This window comes from Poromitra crassiceps (assembly GCF_964638095.1).
Source record: "Poromitra crassiceps genome assembly, chromosome: 17".
Lineage (NCBI taxonomy): Eukaryota > Metazoa > Chordata > Actinopteri > Beryciformes > Melamphaidae > Poromitra > Poromitra crassiceps.
The window spans coordinates 16,251,652-16,277,438 of record NC_139635.1 but is presented as its reverse complement, the minus strand read 5'-3'; the positions used below and the strand labels follow the sequence as shown (position 1 = coordinate 16,277,438).

The 25,787-nt window shown below is 42.3% G+C and overlaps 1 protein-coding gene across 2 annotated transcripts in view; it reads left to right on the top strand.

The window, feature by feature from the left end:
• The window catches only part of LOC310792047 (cyclin-Y-like), a 48,191-nt gene extending 27,686 nt beyond the window's left edge, over nt 1–20,505 (top strand). The window contains exons 2-10 of one of the 2 annotated variants that reach the window (XM_083653743.1): nt 2,348–2,422; nt 4,296–4,330; nt 7,168–7,262; nt 8,913–8,948; nt 12,442–12,499; nt 14,121–14,240; nt 14,940–15,106; nt 17,541–17,703; nt 18,860–20,505. In XM_083653743.1, the coding sequence (XP_083509869.1) occupies nt 2,348–2,422; nt 4,296–4,330; nt 7,168–7,262; nt 8,913–8,948; nt 12,442–12,499; nt 14,121–14,240; nt 14,940–15,106; nt 17,541–17,703; nt 18,860–18,976 (866 nt within the window). In that variant the 3' untranslated portion in view covers nt 18,977–20,505. Of the gene's footprint in view, nt 1–2,347; nt 2,423–4,295; nt 4,331–7,164; nt 7,263–8,912; nt 8,949–12,441; nt 12,500–14,120; nt 14,241–14,939; nt 15,107–17,540; nt 17,704–18,859 lie in introns of both variants that reach the window. The other variant, XM_083653742.1, reaches the window with a different exon arrangement.
• The last annotated feature ends 5,282 nt before the right edge of the window (nt 20,506–25,787 follow it).

Genomic DNA, 25,787 nt, shown 5'->3' with positions numbered 1-25,787 from the left:
TTGAACATTTACTTTCAGAGGCTGCAGCAGGCTCAGTTTTAAAGTCAGAGTGAAGTTTCTGGTATCATATGAAACTAGAAGACCTACGGAATCGATTTGTAAAATGATGGATCTTGCATTTTGGAACAACACTCCAGTTTGTGGCAGCATTACACCAACATGTAGCCACCAAAACAAGGAGATGAAAAGACATTAAATATAAAGACTGTACATCTGTTTCTGCTGTGATGGGTGCTGCTTGTGTAAAAGGCTGTTTGACAAAGAGGGAAAATAGGCTATGTGAGGTGTTGTCTCACTTATCAAGGTACTGCTCTACTGGACAAGTAAACAAGGCAACAATGCTTATTTGTCATGTATGATGAAGGCAGATCTTTTTGAGAGTGCAGCTTCCCCTCTCCTTTAATATCACGCACGCGCACGTACACACACACACAAACGCACACACGCACACGCACGCATGCACGTACACACACACACACACACACACACACACACACACACACACACACACACACACACACAAACGGCTCTGTGGCTCATGCCTCCAGGTCTTGGTGCAGTCCAGATTAGCTCTGGATGTGATGTGTTTGTGAACAAGGCCAGGTCGAAACCTGGCATACGGCCGGTGCATGGGAGATGGGATCACCCATGTATACCCATACACATTTTAACAATCAACAGAACACATATAAGCCGTCATCTGATTTTCCACCTTTTTTCCCTGTTTGTGTTTAGGGATGCAGGATAAAGATTTTTTTTTTTTTAATAAATGCTGCAGCTGCACACTTACTGTTTAAACTTGAATTATAATTGTTGTTTTTCTTTGTTGTTTGATGTGAATTTATGGCTTTTTGGCACCTATATGTAACCTTTTAAGGTTGAGATAATTGTATTATCATTATATGGTCCAAATATTTCAGTAAAGCACTTGAAACACTTGAAATATTCTTACTTGGGTGGTATCATTCTACTTGAAATTATGGTAAAATGTATTATTTTTAGTAAAATAACATGTCACGTGTGCAATGCAATATTTGTAATGGAATCATTATGGGACACGGCTAAGAGCCAAACTTAGCCATAGTTCCATAATGATTCCATTTGCATTGCACACGTGCTACACTATGCTAGCTAACGCTGTGCCAGGTATTAGCCGTGTCCCATAAAGATTCCATTACAAAACATGTTAACGTTAACGTTAGCCAAACGTTTTTTTGGTTACACAATGCATTGCCAGCTATCTCAAAAACTAATGTGACAGGATAAGGTCCGTTTGATATGTTGTTAAACGTGTTATTTTACACCGTTTGAAAGAATGAACCCACCTTGACTTCTTTGAACAGGTCTGCCATAAAAAGTTTAATGTAGGCTAAGTAAGCAGCAGAAGCACTATTGTTTTTGTTTTAAATACTTGAGGGCTACATGCCACTGGTGTTGCACTGTCTGCACTCACTGCCATAGGCTACAGAGTTGAATGTAAGAAGTAAGCAGAAGCACATTGTTTTGTTTTAAAGTTGAAGGCTACATGCCATTTGTTCATTGGAAATGGTTGCACACTTTAATAAAGGAGATCTCACCGCTGTTTACATGCTTTTCCGATCGGCTAACATGCTAGTTATAGCCTACTTAGCTCAGCTGTTAGCTACTTATCTTAGCTCTCTGCCTCGCGGTAAGATGTTCATGTTCCTTACGCATAACATTCATGTATATTTGCTGGAAGGGGAGACGTCTCCCGCTACTGTTGATGTCCAGAGACACTGGGAAATGTGTGTTTGTTTATTTGTTGCATCGCGTGTAACGTTAACATGGGCGCGGACCCTCTGCGGCCGTGAGCGACTCTGTCAAGCTAAACAAGATCAGATCAGGGCAGAATAAAACAAATTTCAAAGTAAAAGCCCATCTTGATGAAAGGGTGCCAGGAAGGGTGCCAGGAGTCGTGTATGCAGCGATTGGGACACACATGCTCCTATAGGCCAGTGCAAGCATCGGCCTAAAAATGAAGAAAGGAACAGACGAGGAAGCTCATGGAACAATGTGCTGTAGCGCCCCCATCTGGCAGAGTCATGTTAGGAGGCTTGTGGCTGCAGAATACATTTGAGTTGTCTTTGGAAATAAAATCACAGTTTAAAAAAGTGAAAGAACGGCTATTGAGGTTATGAAGTAGTAAGACTCACTATTGAATATATTGATGAGGTTATTGGCTCTCTCTATCTATCTCTTTAATTATAACCTAGCATCATTTTAGAGGATGTAATTGAGAGGATGCATTCTATTTTTGAATGAAACAACATTTACATTAGAGTGACTTTTTCCCCCAAAGTGAGGTAAATGCTTTGTGTTTTGACAGAGTTGAACATGGAGTACAATCCATCAGACCATCCGCGGGCCAGCACCATATTCCTCAGCAAATCTCAGAACGATGGTGAGTACCTCACATTTATCGGGATGGACTGATTTTATTGGTTTTATTTCAACATATTGGAAAACTATCAAAAATCCTTATTGGTCAAACTCTACATTTGTATGCTCTTTACCTGTCATTAATGTAATTAGACGTATAGGTTTCTGTTATCTCTTTCGGTTTGTTGCTTGATTTTTGATAAATTCATATTTGAGTCCAGAGGACGGTACAAGAAAGTGTTACTTTAAGGATTTATTACTGCTCCTTGATAGAAGACAAAATAACAATAACTACAACACAAAGCGCAAATAAAAATGCAATGAAAAGATCATAGGATAAGGCACTGTACGATATGGAGCTTTTCCAGATGCTGAATTTGACAAAAATGTGCAATATAAATAATGTTTCTCAGTCCTGATACACATGACCACAGTTTGTATGTCGCGGTAAGCCGCACTTTCATGTTGGGTTCATTGTGATATTTATTATTACACGGAATAATCTTCACCTGGCCTAGTTTGACGTACTGCATCACCATGGTCAGCATACAGTACACCACACTGAACACTCACAACATCTACAAAGGCGGTCAAGGAAATTCAGTTAAAATAAAATAAAAGTCTGTAAAAAGTCTTGGATTTATTTTATTGCGTAAAGTGTTGGAGCCGTGTTCTTGGACCAGCTTCCTTTGTCTCTGGCTGATGTCTGGTAATTTATGCGTTTGCCCCGAGGCTGTGGGGGTTCAGTCTGTGTTGATCCAGAGGAAATATTAGCATCTTTTTAAGAATGCTAAATGTCATAGCATGCTTACAGTATAGACGGTTTTGTTAAGAAGCCTGGGGAACAAACAAAAGGACAAAATGGGATAGAAACCATATAAGACATATATTGAAATTCAAAACCTTTTATTTAATCATTAGCATCATACTCATTCATGCTTCAGATGTTATGGTATTTCATCATCATACAGTCAGAGATGCCTTTTGTACATAAGCTCATGTGCTCCTCCATGCATCTGTATGTAGTGTGTGTCAGAGCACGTGATGTGCTGATTGTATTCCTATCATCATCCCACTGCTCCACCTTTTATTTCATTTGATCATAATCCGTTTCTTCCTTTCCCTTCAGTCAACGTAAGATGTTTTGTCCTGTTTCTCCTATTTCAGAAATACTTAGCAAGAAAGAAAAAAAATCTGATATGTTTCTGACATCTGAATGATGAATGAATGAGCATTACTTGTGTAATAGTCTGATGGTAATCCTCATGGGTTTTATTTCCTTCCACAAACAAGCTGGCATCAGTAGAGAAAGCTGTTTACTGTTTGTTCTGATCATTAGAGACAGGTGTATTTGTGACCTTCAAATAAGGGGGAAAAAGGCTGCATACAATTAAATGGTTTGTTTATACTGAGCAACTGTTGATACCCGCTTCTGGAGTGTAATATGATTTCACAAGTAAACTGCTGTTATGACTTGATGGGAATTAGTGGCTGTGAGTACTGTCAACTCAATAAGCAGATGGCTTTTCGGTTCCTCTTTTTCCAGAGGTGCCTAACAGGAGCGGTGAGTAGTCATGAGTGTGTTTTGTCTCCTCCTAGTGGCTTAACTGCGCCTTTCCCCCCCCCCTGTCTGCTCTCTGGGTGTTTGTGCCTTATAACCTGCTCTAATACTGTGTGGTTTCTCAACATCTAAACACTTTCTGTTGCAAATAGCTGCTTTTGTTGTAAATAGCCTACCTGATAAAGAGAAGTGTGTTAACCCTACAGTGTGCTGTTTTTAAGTGTGGTCCTGTTTGATAACTGACTGGTCATGTAATTTTCTGTCTCTTTCCTCCTGCTGTCAATGCAGTTGAAACTACATTGATGTGTTGTAATACCTCTCTCTCTTTCTCTAGTGTCAGAAAAAAGAAAGACCGTCTTCGTCAATAATGTGAGTGTTTGATTGTTTTATTCTGTCTCCAAATCAAAATCCTTAAGAGCAGTTTAGAGTCCAGCGATTTATGGTCGTTGCGACCGAACATGATCACATTCCATCGTCGGTGATAACGACAAGTGTTTATACTTCCAGCGACGGGCGATATGCCATCGTTGCGATGAACGTTGCGACCATCGTCAAGACTTCATCTGGATTCAACTTTGACCCCATCGTTAGCTTCGTTGTCGTGACAACCACCATTCTTTTCTCTTCTCGCCGTTTCTGAAGCCACTAGTTAGCTAGCTAGTTGAATTAACAATGGAAGAAGATCACATATTTGTTGAAACCTTAAAGGACGGCTTTTCCGTGGGGAATATGAATATATATTAAATCTCACGCCCCTAAGGTTTTCGAATCCGTTGAAATTTTTGAAATTGGTTGTTTACAGCCAGAGATATCAAGCATCTCTCACATTATTTCCATGTCGCTCTGACGCAAAACGCGTCAGAGCGACAGGGCCAGCCTTGCGGAAGTCGAGGACCTATGAACTACAATTGTTGTGAGCCATGGTCCCGCCTCTAGAGGTCCCCCACGCCCCTTCAGATGTCTTGAACAAAAGCAAAAGGCAGCCATCTTTTTCCACCACCTAGCCTGCTGTAGCTAGGTTAGCTTTCCATAGCTCCTTGCAAAGAGACCATATCTCGGGAACGGAAGCACTAACAGACACGGGACTGGCGGCATTGGAAAGCTCGTCAAATTTTACATCTAGTAGTAGGTGCGTTGAAGTAACGAAATCAACGCTGAGCAATGTACCCGTTTTTACACATTATTACAGAAAATAGTTACAACATCAGATGCGCGTAACTCCTACAAAAATGCCTTAAAATGCATGAATTTTTTTTTATGAAGACATCTCCCGACATATATACTTCGATTTAAATTTGGTGCAATTTGGAGGCAATTTTATTTTCGATTTTTTCTTCTTCTCATAGTGTATTATTGTTGAAGCCTTCTTCTTCTTCTTCTTTGAGTTTTATGGCGGTTGGCAAACATATATGTGCATTACCGCCACCTACTGGAGTTTGATATCAGCCAAATGCCTGAGGGGTGGTGGGCATGGAAACGAAGGCCACGCAAGCCCAGTGCATTGTGGGAAATGTAGGATTTCGAGTCCCCGCACCCGCACCTCCCCCCCACCAGCCCCCCCCCCCCACACAGAGTGGATATCTGTTGATATCTTTGGCTGTGAAGAAGCAATTTCAAAAATTTCAACGGATTCGAAAAGCTTAGGGGCGTGAGATTTAATATATATTCATATCCCCCACGGAAAAGCCGGCCTTTAATAAAGACAAGGACACGGTTCCCGTGCCTTTGGGCTAACGAGCGGGCAGATGATAAAATTGCTGTTAAAAAGGCAAATGCCTGGAAAGCGGACATTCTCAACACAGACAGTAAGTAACAGCTAACACATCGTTAGCATGGATAATCACACAGCATGTTAGCAAGCAGATAGACAGTTTTGTAATGTTGCAATCAAAACGGCAACGTTATACCTTGACTGGCAGCTTCTCTGTCTGTCCGTCCGGCATTAATCCATGTGAAAATATCACAACACATCCTGCTCTGCCCTCTGCGATGCGTTCTCCTATCGCCTGGGTGTTTATACATTTTACGAGCGACAGCGTCCAAAATCGTCGAGCGGTACTGGAACGGACGTCACGTTCAGCGATGCCCATCGGGCTATGATAAATCGCTGGACTCTAAACTGCCCTTTAACACTGATGCAGTCTCATTTTTGCTTACTGCTTGATCAAATGATATCTGACTTCGACACATTGTTACTTTGTATAATTCATTTGAAATGTCCGCCACAAATCATGTTACACGTTTTTTTTTAAATGGTCGATAACTAATGTTGGTACAAAACTCTTCTTGTCCTCCCAATGACAATGCATCATTGTATCATTTTACAAGTTAACACATATTGGGGAATCAAAGGTAACATCTTACGTCTTTGTGTATGACATGAACAATTATTATCCCATCTCATGCCATACAACACGTATATATATAATGTACGTAATATATAATGTATAATATAATAAATACATTGTATAAGAATGAATGCAGCATTTCTCATTTGCCCAGCATATTCAAGGTGCAGTGTGTAGTTTTTGGCGGCAACTAGTGGTGGGGAAAAAATATGGATTTTGCAGAAATTGAATATGATATAAACAATATTCAAATGTTTTAATTAGTCTGTAGTCCCATGAAAATAAGAATTGTTGGGTTTTCCTTACCTTAGAATGAGCCCTTTATATCTACATCGGAGCGGGTTCATACATGGAGGCTGCCATGTTGGATTCAATGTAATTGTATTCAGTTGGTTGCAATCTGCAAGCTCACTGCTAGATGCCGCCAAACACTACACACTGCACCTTTAAAATGGAAATAATTCCCATGATTTGATTGCTCTCAGTCATAATCCATAAACTTGTTGTCAAATGGGTGATGATATTAATATGAATTAGACGTTAGCATGCTTAGCTGAAAATATAATCCACCACGTGATTGGGTTGCATGTCGCAGATTCTGGCTCCCCTGTGCATGCATGACACCTTTGCATGGTTCATTTGTGTCAGACAAAAACATGTACACTCTTAATAACTCACTCACTCTCTGTGTGTGTGTGTGTGTGTGTGTGTGTGTGTGTGTGTGTGTGTGTCTGTATGCGTGCGTGCGTCCATGAGCGTGTGTGTGTGCATGCGTGTGTGTGTGTGTGTGTGTGTGTGTGTGTGTGTGTGTGTGTGTGTGTGTGTGTGTGTGTTTGTGTGTGCGTGCACGCGCAGCAGCATGCAACGGTGAAGCGGAACTACAGCTCGTGCTCCACCATCTTCCTAGACGACAACACAGTCAGCCAGCCCAACCTCAAATACACCATCAAATGGTGAGTGAGCACGAACACACACACACACACACACACACACACACACACACACACACACACACACACACACAGGCGTGGACTGCATAATCGGGCACGTCAGGCAAATGCCCGGTGGCCTGGCCTGGCCTGGCCTGCAAAAAATAAATAAAAATAAAAATAAAATTGGTGCCCGCAGTCAGGCCACTCACTGAACAGCAGGCCAGGCGCCGCCTACTGGTTTAGTAGTGGTTGTATTACTTTATTCAGGGTTAAAATTTAAAAGTTGAAAAATTGGACTCGGCCCAAATTGGGCTTCAAACGGCGCAAATTGGGCTTCAAACGGCCCAAATCGGGCTTCAAACGGCCCAAATTGGGCTTCAAACGGCCCAAATCTGGCTTAAAACGACCCAAATTGGGCTTCAAACGGCCCAAATCTGTCTTCAAACGACCCAAATTGGGCTTCAAACGGCCCAAATTGGGCTTCGGACGCCGTCACGCGGGTCGGCCTGTATCGGCCTGGCCTGCTTGGTATCTAATGCCCGGCCTGAATTATGATCCCAGTCCGCCCCTACACACACACACACACACACACACACACACACACACACACACACACACACACACACACACACACACACACACACACACACACACACACAGAGTGAGTGATATATCTTTATTTACAGAATTCACTGTCTGTTATTCAGCTGCTCCACACATATAATAAGATCTGACAACTCATTGTGTTACTTAAAAGCCCATAGTGATGTTGTTCTTATAATAACACTTTACTTGGATCGTCCCTACAGTCTACAGCAGGGATACTCAACTTGCTTTGCCACTTTCGTGAAATGATAGAAGGCCAGGGGCCAGTTAATAAACAAACAATGTACATTTTTCTGTAGCGGATTGTAGGTTTTTGGGGTGTCAGCCGGAGTTTAGTCTGACAATGTTGTGCACACCGGATAGTTAGTTAGGTTAAGTTAGTTTGGTTAAGTACATACATAAGTGCCTGGGTAGCGAGCAGATGGCGGTATTTGATAATTTAGCTGGAGCTTAGTCAAACTTTATTTCACGTTAGTTTTCATTGTGACTTAGATTCTAATTCACAATGAAAACTAATATGAAATGATTAGAAAATGGTCGGGGGGCCACTCTGCAAGTTGAGTATCACTGCTCTACAGTGTAACATTTCAACAGCTCGTTAGCCAACAATTCAACTATTTAACATGTTCAACAGATTATCTATAGAGACATATGGTGTGTGGAGCAGGAGGTAAACACAATATGTTTGTTAAATCTCAACTAATAAACTGTTCAAAGTTCAACAACATCCACAGACAAAACCAAACAGTTGAATTGATGAATGCCAACGAATAAGCTGTTGAAATCTAAAAAAATAGACTCTCTGTAGGCGGACGATGCAAATAACGTGCTGCCGTTATTATTACTGTTGCTAGTAGCAGTAGCAGCGTTAGTATTACTAATAGTAGTAGTGGTCATATATGTAGTCCTAAGTTATTTGTTATAATGCTGTTAGTGGAGTCAGCCTTCCTTTTATCAAAGCTGAATTAATATATTGTGTTCATTTTAGTCAACAATATTTATTTGTAAAGAAAAGTAATATATAATAAAAGTTAATTATGTTTTTCCTCTCCATTCTCTTTACAGTGTAGCAGTGGCGATTTACTACCATATAAAAAACAGGTGAGGATCCTCAGTCATTTTCAAGAGCTTCTTAAACTACAGGTAGTTACACTAGACATCTATGTAAGTCTGATCATGTGAATAGTCGATGATGCACCATGCGCTCTGTAATAAACACTGTATCATCATGTGAATGTAGACAGTGATGCACATTGGCATATTCCGCATACTCTGCTAGACTGTGACTTTGTAAATCTTTAAAGTGCAAATATCTGCAGCCATCATTGTGAGAATCCTTTCCAGCAATGATGTCCTTTCCACACGCAAAAATCTTTCCAGAATTTCTTGTTCTGCATAATATCACTATATCCTTTATTAACTTGTTTTTAAATACCTTTTACTCTTTATCCACCAACATACACCTGTCCTCTTTGCTGCCACATGTCACCCAGTTTCCCCTGGGGGAGCAATAGAGTTCATCTCATTAGGCTATACTGTACAGAGTTTGATACTGCTGGAGTGAAGTTGACTGTTTGTTACTGTACAGAGTTTGATGCTGGAGTGAAGTCGACTGTTTGTTACTGTACAGAGTTTGATGCTGCTGGAGTGAAGTCGACTGTTTGTTACTGTACAGAGTTTGATACTGCTGGAGTGAAGTCGACTGTTTGTTACTGTGCAGAGTTTGATACTGCTGGAGTGAAGTCGACAGTTTGTTACTGTACAGAGTTTGATACTGCTGGATAGGGCTGTGGCGATTCACTTATCTCCCGATTCGATACTATCACGATTCTTGGGTGCCGATTCGATTTATATTGCGATTCTTAAGTATTGCGATTCTACGATTATTGCGATTCGATATTACGATTTATTGCGATTTTTGTTTATTTTTTTCTTTTATTTTTTCAGTTTGTTTGCTTTTTTACACTAGATTAGAACATGGGAAAAGTTGAATCATACACTAGAGACTGTATATTATATATCATGAGTAGGGCTGGGCGATATAGTTAAAAACAGGGGCGGACTGGGATCATAATTCAGGCCGGGCATTAGATACCAAGCAGGCCAGGCCGATATGGGCCAACGCGCGTGAAATTTGGGCCGTTTGAAGCCAGATTTGGGCCGTTTGAAGTCCAATTTTACAATGAGATGCACCCACTTTAACCCTGAAGTGTAATTATTACTTCAGACTAACTAATAAAGTAATAAAACCACTAGTAAACCAGTAGGCGGCGCCTGGCCTGCTGTTCAGTGAGTGGCCTGACTGCAAGCACCCAATTTTTTTTTTTTTTTTTTTTTTTTTTTTTAATTTGCGATTATCGATTCTGGAATAAAAGATCGATCCAAAAAATCGTGACATTAAAAATCGCGATACTTAGGTGAATCGATTTTTTCCCCCACCCCTACTGCTGGAGTGAAGTCGACTGTTTGTTACTGTACAGAGTTTGATGCTGGAGTCAAGTTGACTGTTACTGTACAGAGTTTGATGCTGGAGTCAAGTTGACTGTTTGTTACTGTACAGAGTTTGATACTGCTGAAGTGAAGTCGACTGTTTGTTACTGTACAGAGTTTGATGCTGCTGGAGTGAAGTCGACTGTTTGTTACTGTACAGAGTTTGATACTGCTGGAGTGAAGTTGACTGTTTGTTACTGTGCAGAGTTTGATACTGCTGGAGTGAAGTTGACTGTTTGTTACTGTACAGAGTTTGATACTGCTGGAGTGAAGTTGACTGTTTGTTACTGTACAGAGTTTGATGCTGCTGGAGTCAAGTTGACTGTTTGTTACTGTACAGAGTTTGATACTGCTGGAGTGAAGTCGACTGTTTGTTACTGTACAGAGTTTGATGCTGCTGGAGTGAAGTCGACTGTTTGTTACTGTACAGAGTTTGATGCTGGAGTGAAGTCGACTGTTTGTTACTGTGCAGAGTTTGATACTGCTGGAGTGAAGTTGACTGTTTGTTACTGTGCAGAGTTTGATGCTGCTGGAGTGAAGTCGACTGTTTGTTACTGTACAGAGTTTGATGCTGCTGGAGTGAAGTCGACTGTTTGTTACTGTACAGAGTTTGATGCTGGAGTGAAGTCGACTGTTTGTTACTGTGCAGAGTTTGATACTGCTGGAGTGAAGTCGACTGTTTGTTACTGTACAGAGTTTGATGCTGCTGGAGTGAAGTCGACTGTTTGTTACTGTACAGAGTTTGATGCTGGAGTGAAGTCGACTGTTTGTTACTGTACAGAGTTTGATGCTGGAGTGAAGTCGACTGTTTGTTACTGTGCAGAGTTTGATGCTGCTGGAGTGAAGTCGACTGTTTGTTACTGTACAGAGTTTGATGCTGCTGGAGTGAAGTCGACTGTTTGTTACTGTGCAGAGTTTGATGCTGCTGGAGTGAAGTCGACTGTTTGTTATTGTACAGAGTTTGATACTGCTGGAGTGAAGTCGACTGTTTGTTACTGTACAGAGTTTGATACTGCTGGAGTGAAGTTGACTGTTTGTTACTGTACAGAGTTTGATGCTGGAGTGAAGTCGACTGTTTGTTACTGTACAGAGTTTGATGCTGGAGTGAAGTTGACTGTTTGTTACTGTACAGAGTTTGATGCTGGAGTGAAGGTGACTGTTACTGTGCAGAGTTTGATGCTGCTGGAGTGAAGTTGACTGTTTGTTACTGTACAGAGTTTGATACTGCTGGAGTGAAGTTGACTGTTTGTTACTGTACAGAGTTTGATACTGCTGGAGTGAAGTTGACTGTTACTGTACAGAGTTTGATACTGCTGGAGTGAAGTTGACTGTTTGTTACTGTGCAGAGTTTGATACTGCTGGAGTGAAGTTGACTGTTTGTTACTGTACAGAGTTTGATACTGCTGGAGTGAAGTTGACTGTTTGTTACTGTACAGAGTTTGATGCTGCTGGAGTGAAGTCGACTGTTTGTTACTGTACAGAGTTTGATGCTGCTGGAGTGAAGTCGATTGTTTGTTACTGTGCAGAGTTTGATGCTGGAGTGAAGTCGACTGTTTGTTACTGTACAGAGTTTGATGCTGGAGTGAAGTCGACTGTTTGTTACTGTACAGAGTTTGATGCTGGAGTGAAGTTGACTGTTACTGTGCAGAGTTTGATGCTGCTGGAGTGAAGTTGACTGTTTGTTACTGTACAGAGTTTGATGCTGCTGGAGTGAAGTTGACTGTTTGTTACTGTACAGAGTTTGATACTGCTGGAGTGAAGTTGACTGTTTGTTACTGTACAGAGTTTGATACTGCTGGAGTGAAGTTGACTGTTACTGTACAGAGTTTGATACTGCTGGAGTGAAGTTGACTGTTTGTTACTGTGCAGAGTTTGATACTGCTGGAGTGAAGTTGACTGTTTGTTACTGTACAGAGTTTGATACTGCTGGAGTGAAGTTGACTGTTTGTTACTGTACAGAGTTTGATGCTGCTGGAGTGAAGTCGACTGTTTGTTACTGTACAGAGTTTGATGCTGCTGGAGTGAAGTCGACTGTTTGTTACTGTGCAGAGTTTGATGCTGCTGGAGTGAAGTTGACTGTTTGAGCGTTCTTGTCTCGTTTCAGGGACATGGATGGAGGAATGGTGGTAGATATCTTTGACGAGAAGCTTCACCCTCTCTCAGTAAGACTTCCAATCTCATCTGTTACCTCTTTTCTCTCTTTTTGCACATCCATTATATCTGCCACTATTTTCATGTTTACCGGTAATTGTTTGTGGGGTCATAGACTGCATACATGCATAATACCACAGATCCACATCCAGATGGTGAGCAGAGCTGTACAAGCAAACCTATATACGTTCAGAATGTTTAGGAACTGTTTGCTGCAAACATCTATATGCACTCTATGATTTTATCATACTTGAGTTATTGTGCAGCTGTTTGGTTTCAGGCTGGCCTGACTGTAATCACACCTCTTGGGATCTTATACAGTCGCACAATAAAAACCCTGGACAGGAAGCCAATTAGATTCCATCACTGTCGAATCATCGAAAAACTAAATATTCCAAGTTTTGATGAGTTCATTGGTTTTGCTAAGTTGAAACTCATCTATAAATGTATACATGATCAGGCACCACGTGTTCTCTGCGATATGATAGAGCCTCTGGGGACTTCGGGCACAGCCACCAGAGGTGCTGTTGCAGGGAAACTGCAAAGTGTCGCTCCGAAGAACCTCCCTATAGGACAAACAGCCCTCACTGTTCAGGGGGTTCAAATGTGGACCTCACTGCCCACAATATAAAGGAGCTGCTGAAGAGTAACTACCAATGTTCCCATAATTGACTGTGTTCGTGGATTTCTATATAATGTTTATATCCTTTGTGTATGATTGTTTGTGTTGCTCCATGATTGAATGACCGACTGATTGACTGACTGATATGTATGATTTTATGATATCCTTGTCTTTGTTTACTGTATATTTTACTGTCTTTTACTGTACTTTGCTTTTAACAGGTGCGTTTAATAACATCTAGGGATGACGGGCATTTGTAGCCGAGGCTACAAATGCTGGGATACATGTCATCAGATGTTTATGTTGTGTATCCTTCCGTAAATAAATTAAATAAATACAAATAAATCAAAGGAAAATGAAAATAAATGGACGTAGCCACCGTGACGTGACCATTGGTTTGTGGACTCCTGTTTTGAAGCCTCCAGTTTGACATGTTGGTCATGATGGACTCCCTTTCCTCCATCATCCCTCCATCCCCTCCTCCCTCCTCCCCTCCCTCATCTCCTCCCCTCCCTCCCTCCTCTCCTCCATCCCTCCTTCCTCTCCCCTGTCCCTCCCTCCTCTCCTCCCTCCGCTCACCTCCCTCCTCTCCCCTGTCCCTCCTCCCCTCCCTCATCTCCTCCCCTCCCTCCCTCCTCTCCTCCATCCCTCCTCCCTCCCTCCTCTCCCCTGTCCCTCCCTCCTCTCCTCCCTCCCCTCACCTCCCTCCTCTCCCCTGTCCCTCCCTCCTCTCCCTCCTCTCCTCCCTCCTCTCACCTCCCTCCTCTCCCCTGTCCCTCCCTCCTCTCCCTCCTCTCCTCCCTCCTCTCACCTCCCTCCTCTCCCCTGTCCCTCCCTCCTCTCCCTCCTCTCCTCCCTCCTCTCCCCTGTCCCTCCTCCCCTCCCTCCTCTCCTCCCTCCCTCCTCTCCTCCCTCCTCTCCCCTCCTTCCTCTCCCCTCCCTCCTCTCCTCCCTCCATCCCTCCCTCCTTTCCTCCCTCCTTCCTTCCTTTCCTCCATCCATCCTTGCAGAAGTCTCAGGTGCCGCTGGACTACGACCGAAACGACCCGGAGCAGAAGCAGATCTACAAGTTTGTCAGGACGCTGTTCAGCGCTGCCCAGCTCACTGCTGAGTGTGCTATCGTCACACTGGTACTGTATTTACCCCCCGTCCCCTTCCCCGCACACACACATGCTCACGCACGCCCCTCTCTCTCACACACACACACACACACACACACACACACACACAGCTCCCCTGCAGCACAGGGCACGTCATAGCCTGGGTTGTGTGTAAATTGGCGATGATGCATCCAAAACATAGTGCAGCCTGTCTGTGTGTCATGGAGGTTTCTCTAGATCTGTGTGTGATTTGGGGTTGAGGTGTCTGTGCAGATTTGTGTTTGGTCTTTTTTGTTTATTTCCTACTTATATATTCTTTTCATTTATGTTCCTCATTAAATTAACTCTCATTATAACGTAATGACTTTTACTTCCTGAAGAACAAATGCATCGTTCATGGTGACCTCGTGCTGCAGTAGTAGGCGTAAATATACATCTCTAACCAATAAAACCATCCGATTTTTGAGCAGTTCCGGCGCCCGCCCTTCCGCATCCCTCCCATCAAAAGGGAATTTCCTTCCCCCGATTCATATTCCACTGGTTTAGAGATTCACAAAGTTCAACTTGCCTTGACTTCAAAGGTTTACTGTAGTTCTTCTGCCCCCTAGTGCCCATTGCTACGTAGCTCAGTCAGGATTTCCCTCCAGTTGTGAGGTCTGCCTCTCTTGTGGTGGTGCAGGTGTACCTGGAGTCACTTGAGATGTGTGCCTCTCTTGTGTGGTGGTGCAGGTGTACCTGGAGAGGCTGATGACCTATGCGGAGATGGACATCTCTCCTGGGAACTGGAAGAGGATTGTCCTGGGAGCTGTCCTGCTGGCCTCCAAAGTCTGGGACGACCAGGCCGTGTGGAATGTCGACTACTGCCAGATCCTCAAGGAGATGACTGTGGAGGACATGTGAGTGACAGCGGTCAGAGAAGGGTGTGTGCGTGCATGCGTGTGTGTGTGTGTGTGTGTGTGTGTGTGTGTGTGTGTGTGTGAGAGAGAGAGAGAGAGAGAGCTGTCTGCTATAAATAAAAACTACCATACCTGACATTTACAATTATGACCTTGCATTCATATGAAAGGGGGGAAAAAAAGAAGTAAACATGTGGCCCGGGGGCCAGATGCGGCCCGCGATAGGGTGCAGAGTGGCCCCCCAAGCATTTTCTAATTCACAATGAAAACTAACATCAAATGAAGTTTGACTGAGCTCCAGAGAAATTGTCAAATATTGCCGCCTCCTCGTCTCCCAGGCACTTCTAACTAACTTAATGTTCTTTTCAACATCCTTTATTGATTTGTTTGGGAAGAGGGTTTACTGAATTGAAGTGAACAAACTGAATTTCTAACTTTTGTTTTGTTTTAACTCTCTCATCTATAGTTTGGTTGATTATTTGCACTTGCCTGTGACGGACATCATTTCCTGAGTGGTTTTCATTATACTGTATTATACAGTATTATACTGTACCGACAATACACCACATTTATATGGAACTTCCCTGTTTGCATTGTCGCTCTGATTATTGCTTTGATGATGTGTTTGCATTCTGCTTGCTGGTTCAGATTGAGGCTATGCGGCTTCATGTCAGAGTGCAACAATCTTGAAAAAACATTAAAACTGTCAGACTAAACTCCGGCTTGCACCCAAAAACCTACAATCCATTACAAAAAATATGTTTTCAAGATTCAACATTTTTATTGTCACTCCGTAGTACAAGTATCACGGGTGAAATTATTGTGCTGTGGACTCCAACACAACAAGCAATAAGGCAGTAGAGTGATAAGACAAGTCAGAGACAGTGGCATATTCACTGCACATAGGTGCATATGGCATGTGCATACTTTAGACATACTTAAACATAGTTGCGTTCTGTTTGCACAGGTGCAAATAGCATATACCTAATTAAACATACAATTAAACATTATACATACGTAATGGTAGCAGCTACAGTACTGCCAGTTTATCACTGGCTCCTGGCCTCCTGTCATTTTGCAAAAGTGGCTCCCAGCCAAAGCAAGTTGAGTATCCCTGCTCTGGACTCTCTCCTTTAAAAACACATCCCTCTAATGTGGCATCCAAAATGGAACATTTCACTTAGAACAAGCATCATCAGACAATCCTAAACAAATAAGAAACATATTAACGGCAGGCAAAAAAGACAGGTGTACAGCCTAGTCAGTACACAGTGTGCACTACTGTGTACTCAACCAAATACACACATGAAACAAAGTAACATTTTCTCTAACAGTTTGGACCAAAGAAATAAAATGAAACAAAGTAATAATAATAATCAAGTAATAATACATTTATTTTATTAGGCGCCTTTCAAGGCACTCAAGGTCGCTGTACAACAATTAAAAACAGTTAAAAAATTACAATCAAACAATCAAAAAATGCAAAAGCAGAAATAGTAGAAAGCTTGCAGCAGAGCAACAATGGGGAACAGCATGTCAACAGACATACGCCTGCCTAAACAGATGGGTTTTGAGGTGAGTTTTGAAAGTGATAATGGAGTCAATGTTTCTGATGTCCGGGGGGGAGGGAGTTCCAGAGGCGAGGGGCAGAGCGGCTGAAGGCTCTTGACCCCATGGTGGACAGACGGGCTGGGGGGACGGTCAGGTTGATGGAGGAGGCAGACCTGAGGGACCGGGTGGGAATGTTGATGTGGAGGAGGTCAGACAGGTATGGAGGGGCGAGGTTATGGATGGCCTTAAATGTATGGAGGAGGATCTTGTAGTCAATGCGGTCTTTGATGGGAAGCCAGTGGAGTTGGTGTAGAACGGGGGTGATGTGACTGATGACAGGGGTTCTGGTGATGATACGGGCAGCAGCGTTCTGGACCAGTTGGAGTGAACCAGGATTGCGGCGCTGTTGGGAGTGAGTGAACGGCGGAGGCGGTTGATGTTGTGAAGGTGGAAGTAGGCGGACCGGATGGTGTTGTTAATGTGGGTATGGAATGATAGGGTGCTGTCGAGGACGACACCCAGACTCTTGACCTGAGGGGAGGGGGAAACCGAGGAGTTGTCTATGGTGAGGGTGAAACTGGGGTGCTTGGTGAGTGTGGACTTGGAGCCAATGAGGACTACCTCTGTTTTATCACTGTTCAGTTCAAAGTAAGACTTTCTCTAACAGTTTGGACCAAATAAATGCAAAAAGCACGCTTTGTGTTGACATTCCCATAATACAAAGCAAACCACCCCATAGCTTGTTATACTAAGCACTCTACCCACTATTGTGTTATCTCTAGACAAGTGATGCGGCCAATCTTGATGTAATGAATGTCCCTGGTCTCAAACAGGAAGTGATGCGGTCAATCTTGATGTCATGAATGTCCCCGGTCTCAAACAGGAACGAGCTGGAGCGGCAGTTCCTGGAGCTGCTGCAGTTCAACATCAACGTGCCGTCCAGCGTCTACGCCAAGTACTACTTTGACCTGCGCTCGCTGTCCGAGAACCACAACCTGGCCTTCCCCCTGGAGCCGCTCAGCAGGGAGAAGGCCCAAAAACTAGAGGTCAGAGGTCACACACTCCCAATCATGCAACTGTTCATCCATTCATTCATTTATATATATATATATATATATATATATATATATATATATATATATAATTATTATTATTTGCATTTTAGGAGTTGGAGTTAATGTCATGCTCTTATACAACCAGTAGAATAAGCTTCCTTGATTTCATTTCATTTATACACTCGCTAATCAAGTAATTGACCATAAATAATCAGCATAGGAATGTGTGTGGGGGTAAACTTCTGCAGGAATAGACAGGGGGGGGGTGACTTTTATGAACGTAATATTGTTTATCAGACTAAAAATCATCTCTACGAAGGGGTTTGACATATCTACCTACAAGAGCACACTTCAGACAATAAGCACCATGCAAAAAAGAGCAATTAGAATAGTGAACAATGTAGGCTATTATGAACACACCAATGACTTATTTTTAAAGTCACAGACATTGAAATTTAGGGATCTAGTGGATTTCAAAACTGCACAAATAGTGTTTAAAGCAACACAAAATCTACTGCCAAACAACATCCAAAAAATGTTCAATGATAGAGAAGGGGGATATAACTTAAGAGGGAGATTTAATTTAAAACAGCCGATTGTGCACACCACTAAGAAAAGCATGTGCATTTCTGTCTGTGGGGTGAAGTTGTGGAATGGTTTACCGGAGGAGTTAAAGGAAAGTAAAAATATTGTTCATTTTAAGAGAAAGTTGAAACACTTTATACTGGAGAAATATAGAACTGATGGTTAACTGTCTTTCGATGATGTATAGTTCAAATGCTAAAAATGTATATATGACGTATAGATCAAATGCTTAAAAAAAAAAAAAAAAAAATTGCTTGCTGTTTTTGTTAATTTGTTCGTTTGTTTTTTTGTAATTAGACCATATGGAAAGTTTGTAATTTATAAGATGAACTGGGTTAGGGCATTTACAAGCTTATAGCTTCAGCCCTAACCTTTTCGGCCAGCATCGTATGTTTGTTTTGTTTCGCATGTTTGTTTGTTTTTTTGTGATGTGGCGCGAAATAAACTTTATTCATTCATTCATTCATTCATCTTCAAATGTGGTGATTACTGACAATAACAAATCATAGCAAAATACCTTTTATTGCTTCAATGAGAACCCATTTGGATGTCATCTCTCCAGGCTATTTCCAGGTTGTGCGACGACAGATACAAGGACGTGCGGAGAGCTGCCAAGAAGCGCTCGGCCAGCATGGACCATCTGTGTGGCATCAGATGGGTTCCTGCCATCCTGTCCTAACCGCCTGCAAACTGCCATAGACACTAGCAGCAGGCTACAGGTACGGGCCGAGTGGGAAAACGGTCCCCGGTACTGACCAACATGCGTCTGAACGCTGGGACAAGAACCACAAAGACACTGGAGGGTGGAACAGTGATTGAGACCTAGATCCGACTTGCGGATCTCAGACCTTCTAAATGGATGGTGGCTGAAGTGATGAAGTGCGCCCCAGAGGACTTTCTGACTTAACGCGATGCCTTCACAGTGCCTCAACTCCTCTATTCCAGATGGGATTAGCCTCCGTTTACTTGCTGGTTTATTATATGTACTGTGAGGAAACATCTGACATTGGACCAACAAGGAAATCCTGGTTTTCACCGCAGACAAGACATAGTAACCTCGTCACTCTTTAGGACATGGCATTGTAAACCAGTCTTAATGTAAACGAGCATCGGAAAAGATTCTCCTTTCAATGTTCTGGTTTTGCTCAGACTAATCTGTGTTCAGGTTATCCAGACTAACTAGAACTATTTAACATGAGCTGCCTTTGAGATGGCTCTGCGGCTTTCGAATGAAGGACGATTTATTTTATTTTAGTATTTGAACTCCATTTTCAAATGGTTGCAGCTGCCTGAGCCCTTAGTAACTGCAGTATTTCACAAACAGCAGCGTAGCACTGGCATGTTTACTGGTTATTTCCTTTGACAGGCCTTAGTTGAATAGAAGTATTCTAGTCTTCTCCTTTGAAAATTGTCACATTCAAGGTTTACAGTATTTCTAGCATACCAATACTCAGGTAGTCTATTTAATATCTGTGGATGTTTTCTGATGTGTGTCATTTGATCTATACTGAAGGTTGAAATAGGAATTATGAAGAGAAACAAACATAAATGAATCCAGATAGAACGGGCCAAAATGAATAAAAATTAAGACAACATTCCCACAAGATATCAGTCAATACATTCCTATTTGAGTTTGTGAGGACATGCACAATCAAGCACTAAACCTACCAAATGTTTTCATACGTTGTAACATAAAATTACCCCCAAAGCATGTTTTCACATAATTTATGGTTCCGTATTCTTTACATTTTGCTTCTATTTTTCAACATTTTGTCAAGAGGTTTCAGCAGTTTGCCATAGAGTAAATTAGGACTCTCTGGCGACATCTGGTGGATTTCTTGATTCTTGCATAAAATGATTAAAGGAGGAAAAGTGTCTTTTGAGAAGAATGAATGGTTAAATTAAAGCACCAACTTGTTTTGCTGTATATCAGCTATATGTGTATGCACTGCGTTGTATTGGATGGGATTTCCTGATGGGGAAAATACATACAATTTTCAGATATTGTAATTGCAGTTTAATTTGGATCCAATGTTTTACGCACCTTAACGAACTACTCAAAGCGTCAATATATATTTATAATTTATACATATTTGCTGTCACTACTTATATCATCATATAATTTGAGAGTCAAATGTTGTAAAAAAAAAAAAAAAAGAACAAACCACCAAAATAAAATAAAGAATTAATTTAAAATGTACTGCTGATGTGACCACTATATTCTGCAGTGACCAATAAAAGGCACCAGAAAATGACTTATTAAATTTTTTATTTATCATCATTCAGTCCCACAAACTTGAGGCACACATCCAAAATCCAGAATAGGTGATTGATCCAAAAGACAAGACAATGAAAAAGTAACCAACCACACACCTGAGTGATGCTCCCCTACAGATTGCTTCAGCATGTTGACATCTTCACTGGTCTGTTGCACTCAGACATGGTTCAAGGTTCAAGGCCTCCTTCCTACAGTACCTGTATAACCGTTGGTGTTCTATTAGAACGTACATGTGTGCGCTGTATAAACACACATCATCATCTGCGCCAAAGATCTTACATTGATAAGAACCGACGGGTAATTGCTTGTTCCACTCATTATTCCACTGCAACATAATGACTGCAGCACTGTTCTCTCTACTATCTATTTACACAGATAGTGTCAACTCTAAACAGAGTTCTGGCTTGTGAAAAACTTTTGATTTTGATTGCTTAAAGGGATACTCCACTTTTTTGAGACTTTAGCTCATTTGCCACATCCCCCCCACATAACCAAGATACACCATGCCTACACCATGCACGCACAGTTTACAGTGAACTACAGTCGTGAAGTTAGTAATTATCGCCATAGAATGGAGTGTAATGGTACTGCTGTTAAAAATCTGCCAAAACACACATCTCATCTCACGGCGCCAAAATACATGTTGTGCTTCGGGTACTCACCACACGATGAAATATTAATCCAAAATGCACATAATCTTCCTTTTTGGAAGGAAAAGAGGTCCATGTTTAGAAAGTAGTGCTGGCTACCTGCATTATATAATTGATTGACAGGTCGCCTGTCCAGTGATCGCACAGCTTGCAGATCATCACGGACCAATAGCAGACGGAGCTGCAGCTCTGGGAAACCCCCCCCCCCCCGCCTTGTGTCGTCTCGCATGCCCCAAGATGGCGACAGCCACACTATAGGCTTCAAACATCAACCGTCTCAAAACGGGAGTGGCTACATCCATATAGACCCTTTTCACGCGGGTCGTTTTGTGTCAAAAAGGCAGGGTAAACACAGGTGCAAGCAAAACACTAATGAGGGTTTCCAACTTCAATGATTGGAAACCTGCTGCTCCAGGCTGCTGACTGAGGATGAGGAGAAGATGAAAACCCTGCCCTGATCCCTGCAGGAGGACTCTTGTAAGTTTTTTCCCCTCCTATTTGGTTGGTGAATAAAGAGGTTATGTCTTAAGCTCTCCTTTTTGTATTCAAGCGTCACACTGTTACTAACTGAAATAACGGCTTTAACCACAGGGTGGGGCCGTTGACTAACCGGTTGCAACAAGGCACCCTGTAACAGAGTACATAATCCTGAAGACCCAGAGAGAGAAGCAGGAGCTGAGGTAGGAGATGGAGAATATGTCCCCACTCACGGTTCTATCGTGTCTTAAGTAGATAAACCATATGGCAATGACAGCAATGCTGTTGGAGTTTCAAATCTTATCGTTGTGCAGAGGCATAGTTTGAGTTCTGGTATTGGGCTGGTTTTTGGGGTGTTTTTTTTATCGACCATTGGGCTAGTTTTGCCCTGGTAACCCCTCCAGGTGTTTTAAAAATCAACAGATAACATGCTAAATGAAACACCTCCAGTCACTGGAGTATGCTTCCTGGATACTGCTATGGTACTATACTAATAATATATACTATACTAATACTGCTATGCTACTGCATATTGCATGTGTGTACAATGAAGAGAACAACAGGTGATGAGATAATATCGCCAGTGACCCTGAGGAGGGCGGTTTCAGTGTTGCGGACAAAAGTTAATAATATTGGAATTGATCAAAAATGCTGTTATTTTCCAATATGTCCAAGAGTTGTCTGGATTTTAGGATTTTGGACAAAAAAGGGAGTTTGGAGAAAGGTCTGTAGCGGTTGCATGATAAGCCAGTTTCAAACAATCAGGGAGACAACCAATGGGAGCCATTGATAGGTGAGCTGTTAATAGCGAGCAGACTCTCGATGATTGTGGGACATGATGACATCATCAGTCACATGAATTGATGATTGTGGGACATGACATCAGTGTCATCAGTATGGCATCATCAGTCGAGGGCGTTTGACATGCTCAGTTGATGGATTGTGTTTGTTGACTAAATGACATCATCAGTCCCCACTGGCCACCACTCGACAACGATGACAATGAGAGGAAGGTCAAAGGGAAGAGGGACAGAATGTAAGGAAACAGTGGATGGATAAATCCAGAAGGAGGCGGTAATGCAACATAAAGGATGCAAACTGCCTTAAAACACCACAGAAGAAGAAGAATGATGACAATCATCGCTCTGGTCAGCAATCAACGATTGTGGGGCTGGGCCCACAGAACAGACGGTCCGTGCCGTAACGCAGTGGAACCTTTTTTTTCTTATGTCCCCCTTGAGGGGTTTTGCCATGTCAATAGTATCCCATCAATCCTGCGTGTTGATTATTCACCTACATTTGTTCTATAACTCAGTTTAATAATATGCAGACGTAAGTAAATCCATACAAAATTTATTTTTAACCGGTGCAGCTGCTTCCATGAGTGACGTTGTCCATATGCACCTGGATGGAGGTCAGTAGTTGACCTGGGCGAATCCTTCTCATGTAAAAATGCGTGTGAAGTGAAGTGTGTGTGTGTGTGTGTGTGTGTGTGTGTGTGTGTGTGTGTGTGTGTGTGTGTGTGTGCGCGCGTGTGTGTGTGTGTGTGTGTGTGTGTGTGTGTGTGTGTGTGTGTGTGTTGAATGCATTTGCAATAGAGCTGAACAGGCACGTGTCCTTTTTTGCCCCAGAAGTGAGTTCCACATTCATTTTCTCCATAGACATTTCAGAAAAATCCTTATATAACGAGTTTTAAGCCTGGAAACCCAGCTAACCTGTGACCTACTGAATCGTGAGTGACCATAACACATTTCAGTTGGATCAAAAATACAAAAATAAAGATGTTGTGTTGTTATGAGCTTTTTATGACCTCTGGGTGAATCCAGATTCCATCTTATTAAAAGTCACTTGTGTGTTGGTGGAGAAAACACACCCCAGGGTGCTCCATCTACTTTCCTTTTTCAATGGCTTCCTTCCTGCCAAGGATTGCGATCGCTCACCGTGACCGGTTCAAGGAGTTCCCATTCACTGTGGGTCAGGAGGAGACAGCTCCCCCTGCAGCTGACCTTTGGTGTCACAATCAATAAAGGACAAGGACAAGAGAACCATGTGTTCCTCCTCCATTGTGTGTTCGCCCACGTATTCAGCAAAGGGAAACGACCGGCCAGTGTGGCGGAAGAGAATGGTCTACAAAGATTCAAGATTTGTATTGTCACTCCGTTATACAAGTACGCACGTGTGAAATTCTTATGCTGTGGGCTCCGTTACAGTCAGACACGGTGCAGTAGGTAAATAGGTACTCACTGTAGCCTATGTGCACACTAATGCACTTTGGGTTGGTTTATTTAATGTTTAAGACAATGCATGTTGAATGGCATTTGACAATGTTTCTTTATTCACCCAAGTTCGGTGATCAGTTGATATTTCTCATCTAAAGATTTGGTTCGATTGCTTTGGTCTTAGTCCTGCCTGTAGGGGGAGCTTGTCTTGGCGTGTCCTGTCCTGTTTATCATTTCACTATTTGCCCTTTACAGGTGAGAATAATGTCTGTAACAACTTTGAATGGTGTATGCGCAGTGTTTCATGCTTTCTGTATCACAAGGAACATGTTGATGGTAAAATGTCTGTCTCTAAAGGGATTTTAGCAACTGTTTAAACATCAAAGGCTTTGCCGACAGCAGCGTGCTGGCTAGCTTAGCTTGCATAAGGCGGCTAATTGTTTCTAAACATGCAGGCCGGCTAGCAGCTGGTTATAATCCGGATTTCATTGCATGTTTAGAAGGGGCTATAGACAGAGCGTGGTGAAGACGTTACCGTGCAGTAGAGAAGCAGGGTTGGACTGTTTGATAGCATGTACAGTATGTGTTTGTATGGATAAATAGTGATGTCAATAATATGTTTCAGTTCAAGAGATACAGTGGTTGTTTCATGTATGTGTGTAGCTAATGTTGATGTATGGCAAAGCTAAAGTAAGGCTCAAGTGTATTTTAGTTATTTTAAAGGAACAACAGTAGGCTATTGGAGAATGCACGCCGATTATATTATTTTGGTTAAAGGTGCAGTATGTATTTTATTGTTTGTTTCATTTAAATGGAAAAGGGTAATACAAGTTATTGAATACAGAATTGTACATTATGTAATTTCCTAATTATTTCTTAGAGACAGTAGGCTACATAAGCTATTTAGTATTTTATAAATGATGATGCTTAACACATTGAGTGCCAGCCATGTTTTCATTCCTGTAGGTAAGTTGTGCCAGGGGTGTTTTTGACGATTCTGGCTCATTTTAGAACAGCCGAGGATTCTTTTCTGTTAAGAATTCATGAACACCAATCATCTAAAAATAACTAATAGAATGTGTGCTTTCTCTGTCTAAAAGAGTTAGTTTGCAGAGTTAGTAGTTATGTAGATATTAGCCGTTGAGTACAGCATGGTTTCAGCGTCTGGAAATTTATTCAGAGATAAATGGCTTTTTGTGAAACAGTCACTTTAACCATTCATTTTTGGCATCAGTAAGACCGTCAGACATTCTAAACAATAGTTTTGAACAGTAATTTCCTCCATAACAACAGGAAACACCCCTCTCATTCAAACTCCTCCCTCCGTGTGTCTTCTCCTCCTTCCTCCTGGCTCTAACAGCGGGCGTGTCAGAAGCGCGTTGCTGCTGCCTGCCTGCCTGTCTGCCTGTCGGGCAAGACGAGTCTGAAATGGATTACTGTAAAATCGTGTCGCCATTTCCTTGAATGGCTTGCTCCCGCGGTGTGTGTGTGTGTGTGTGTGTGTGTGTGTGTGTGTGTGTGTTCGCGCGTTGCTCCGCGGCTCTGGGGGAGGGGATCTCTGTCCGTTCTGTGTGTGTGTCTCCGGGCTTCTGACTGTAAAATCGCCAAGCCATTTCCGCGGGAGGCGGCTGCTTTTGGTCCCGTGGCTTTTGGGTCCCGTGGCTGTGGCTTCTCTCTGTCTCTGTCGCCACTTAGTGGTCGGTAAAATAGATTACACACATGCTCTTGCTCCAAATAGTTATCTCGAAGATGTAAAAGGGGTTGATTGATGTCCCACCGTCAAAAAAAAAAAATGTTTATGTAAGACGAGTTAGCTCGTCCTTGGCACTCAAGCGCTGGATTATGTAAGACGAGTTAGGTCGTCTA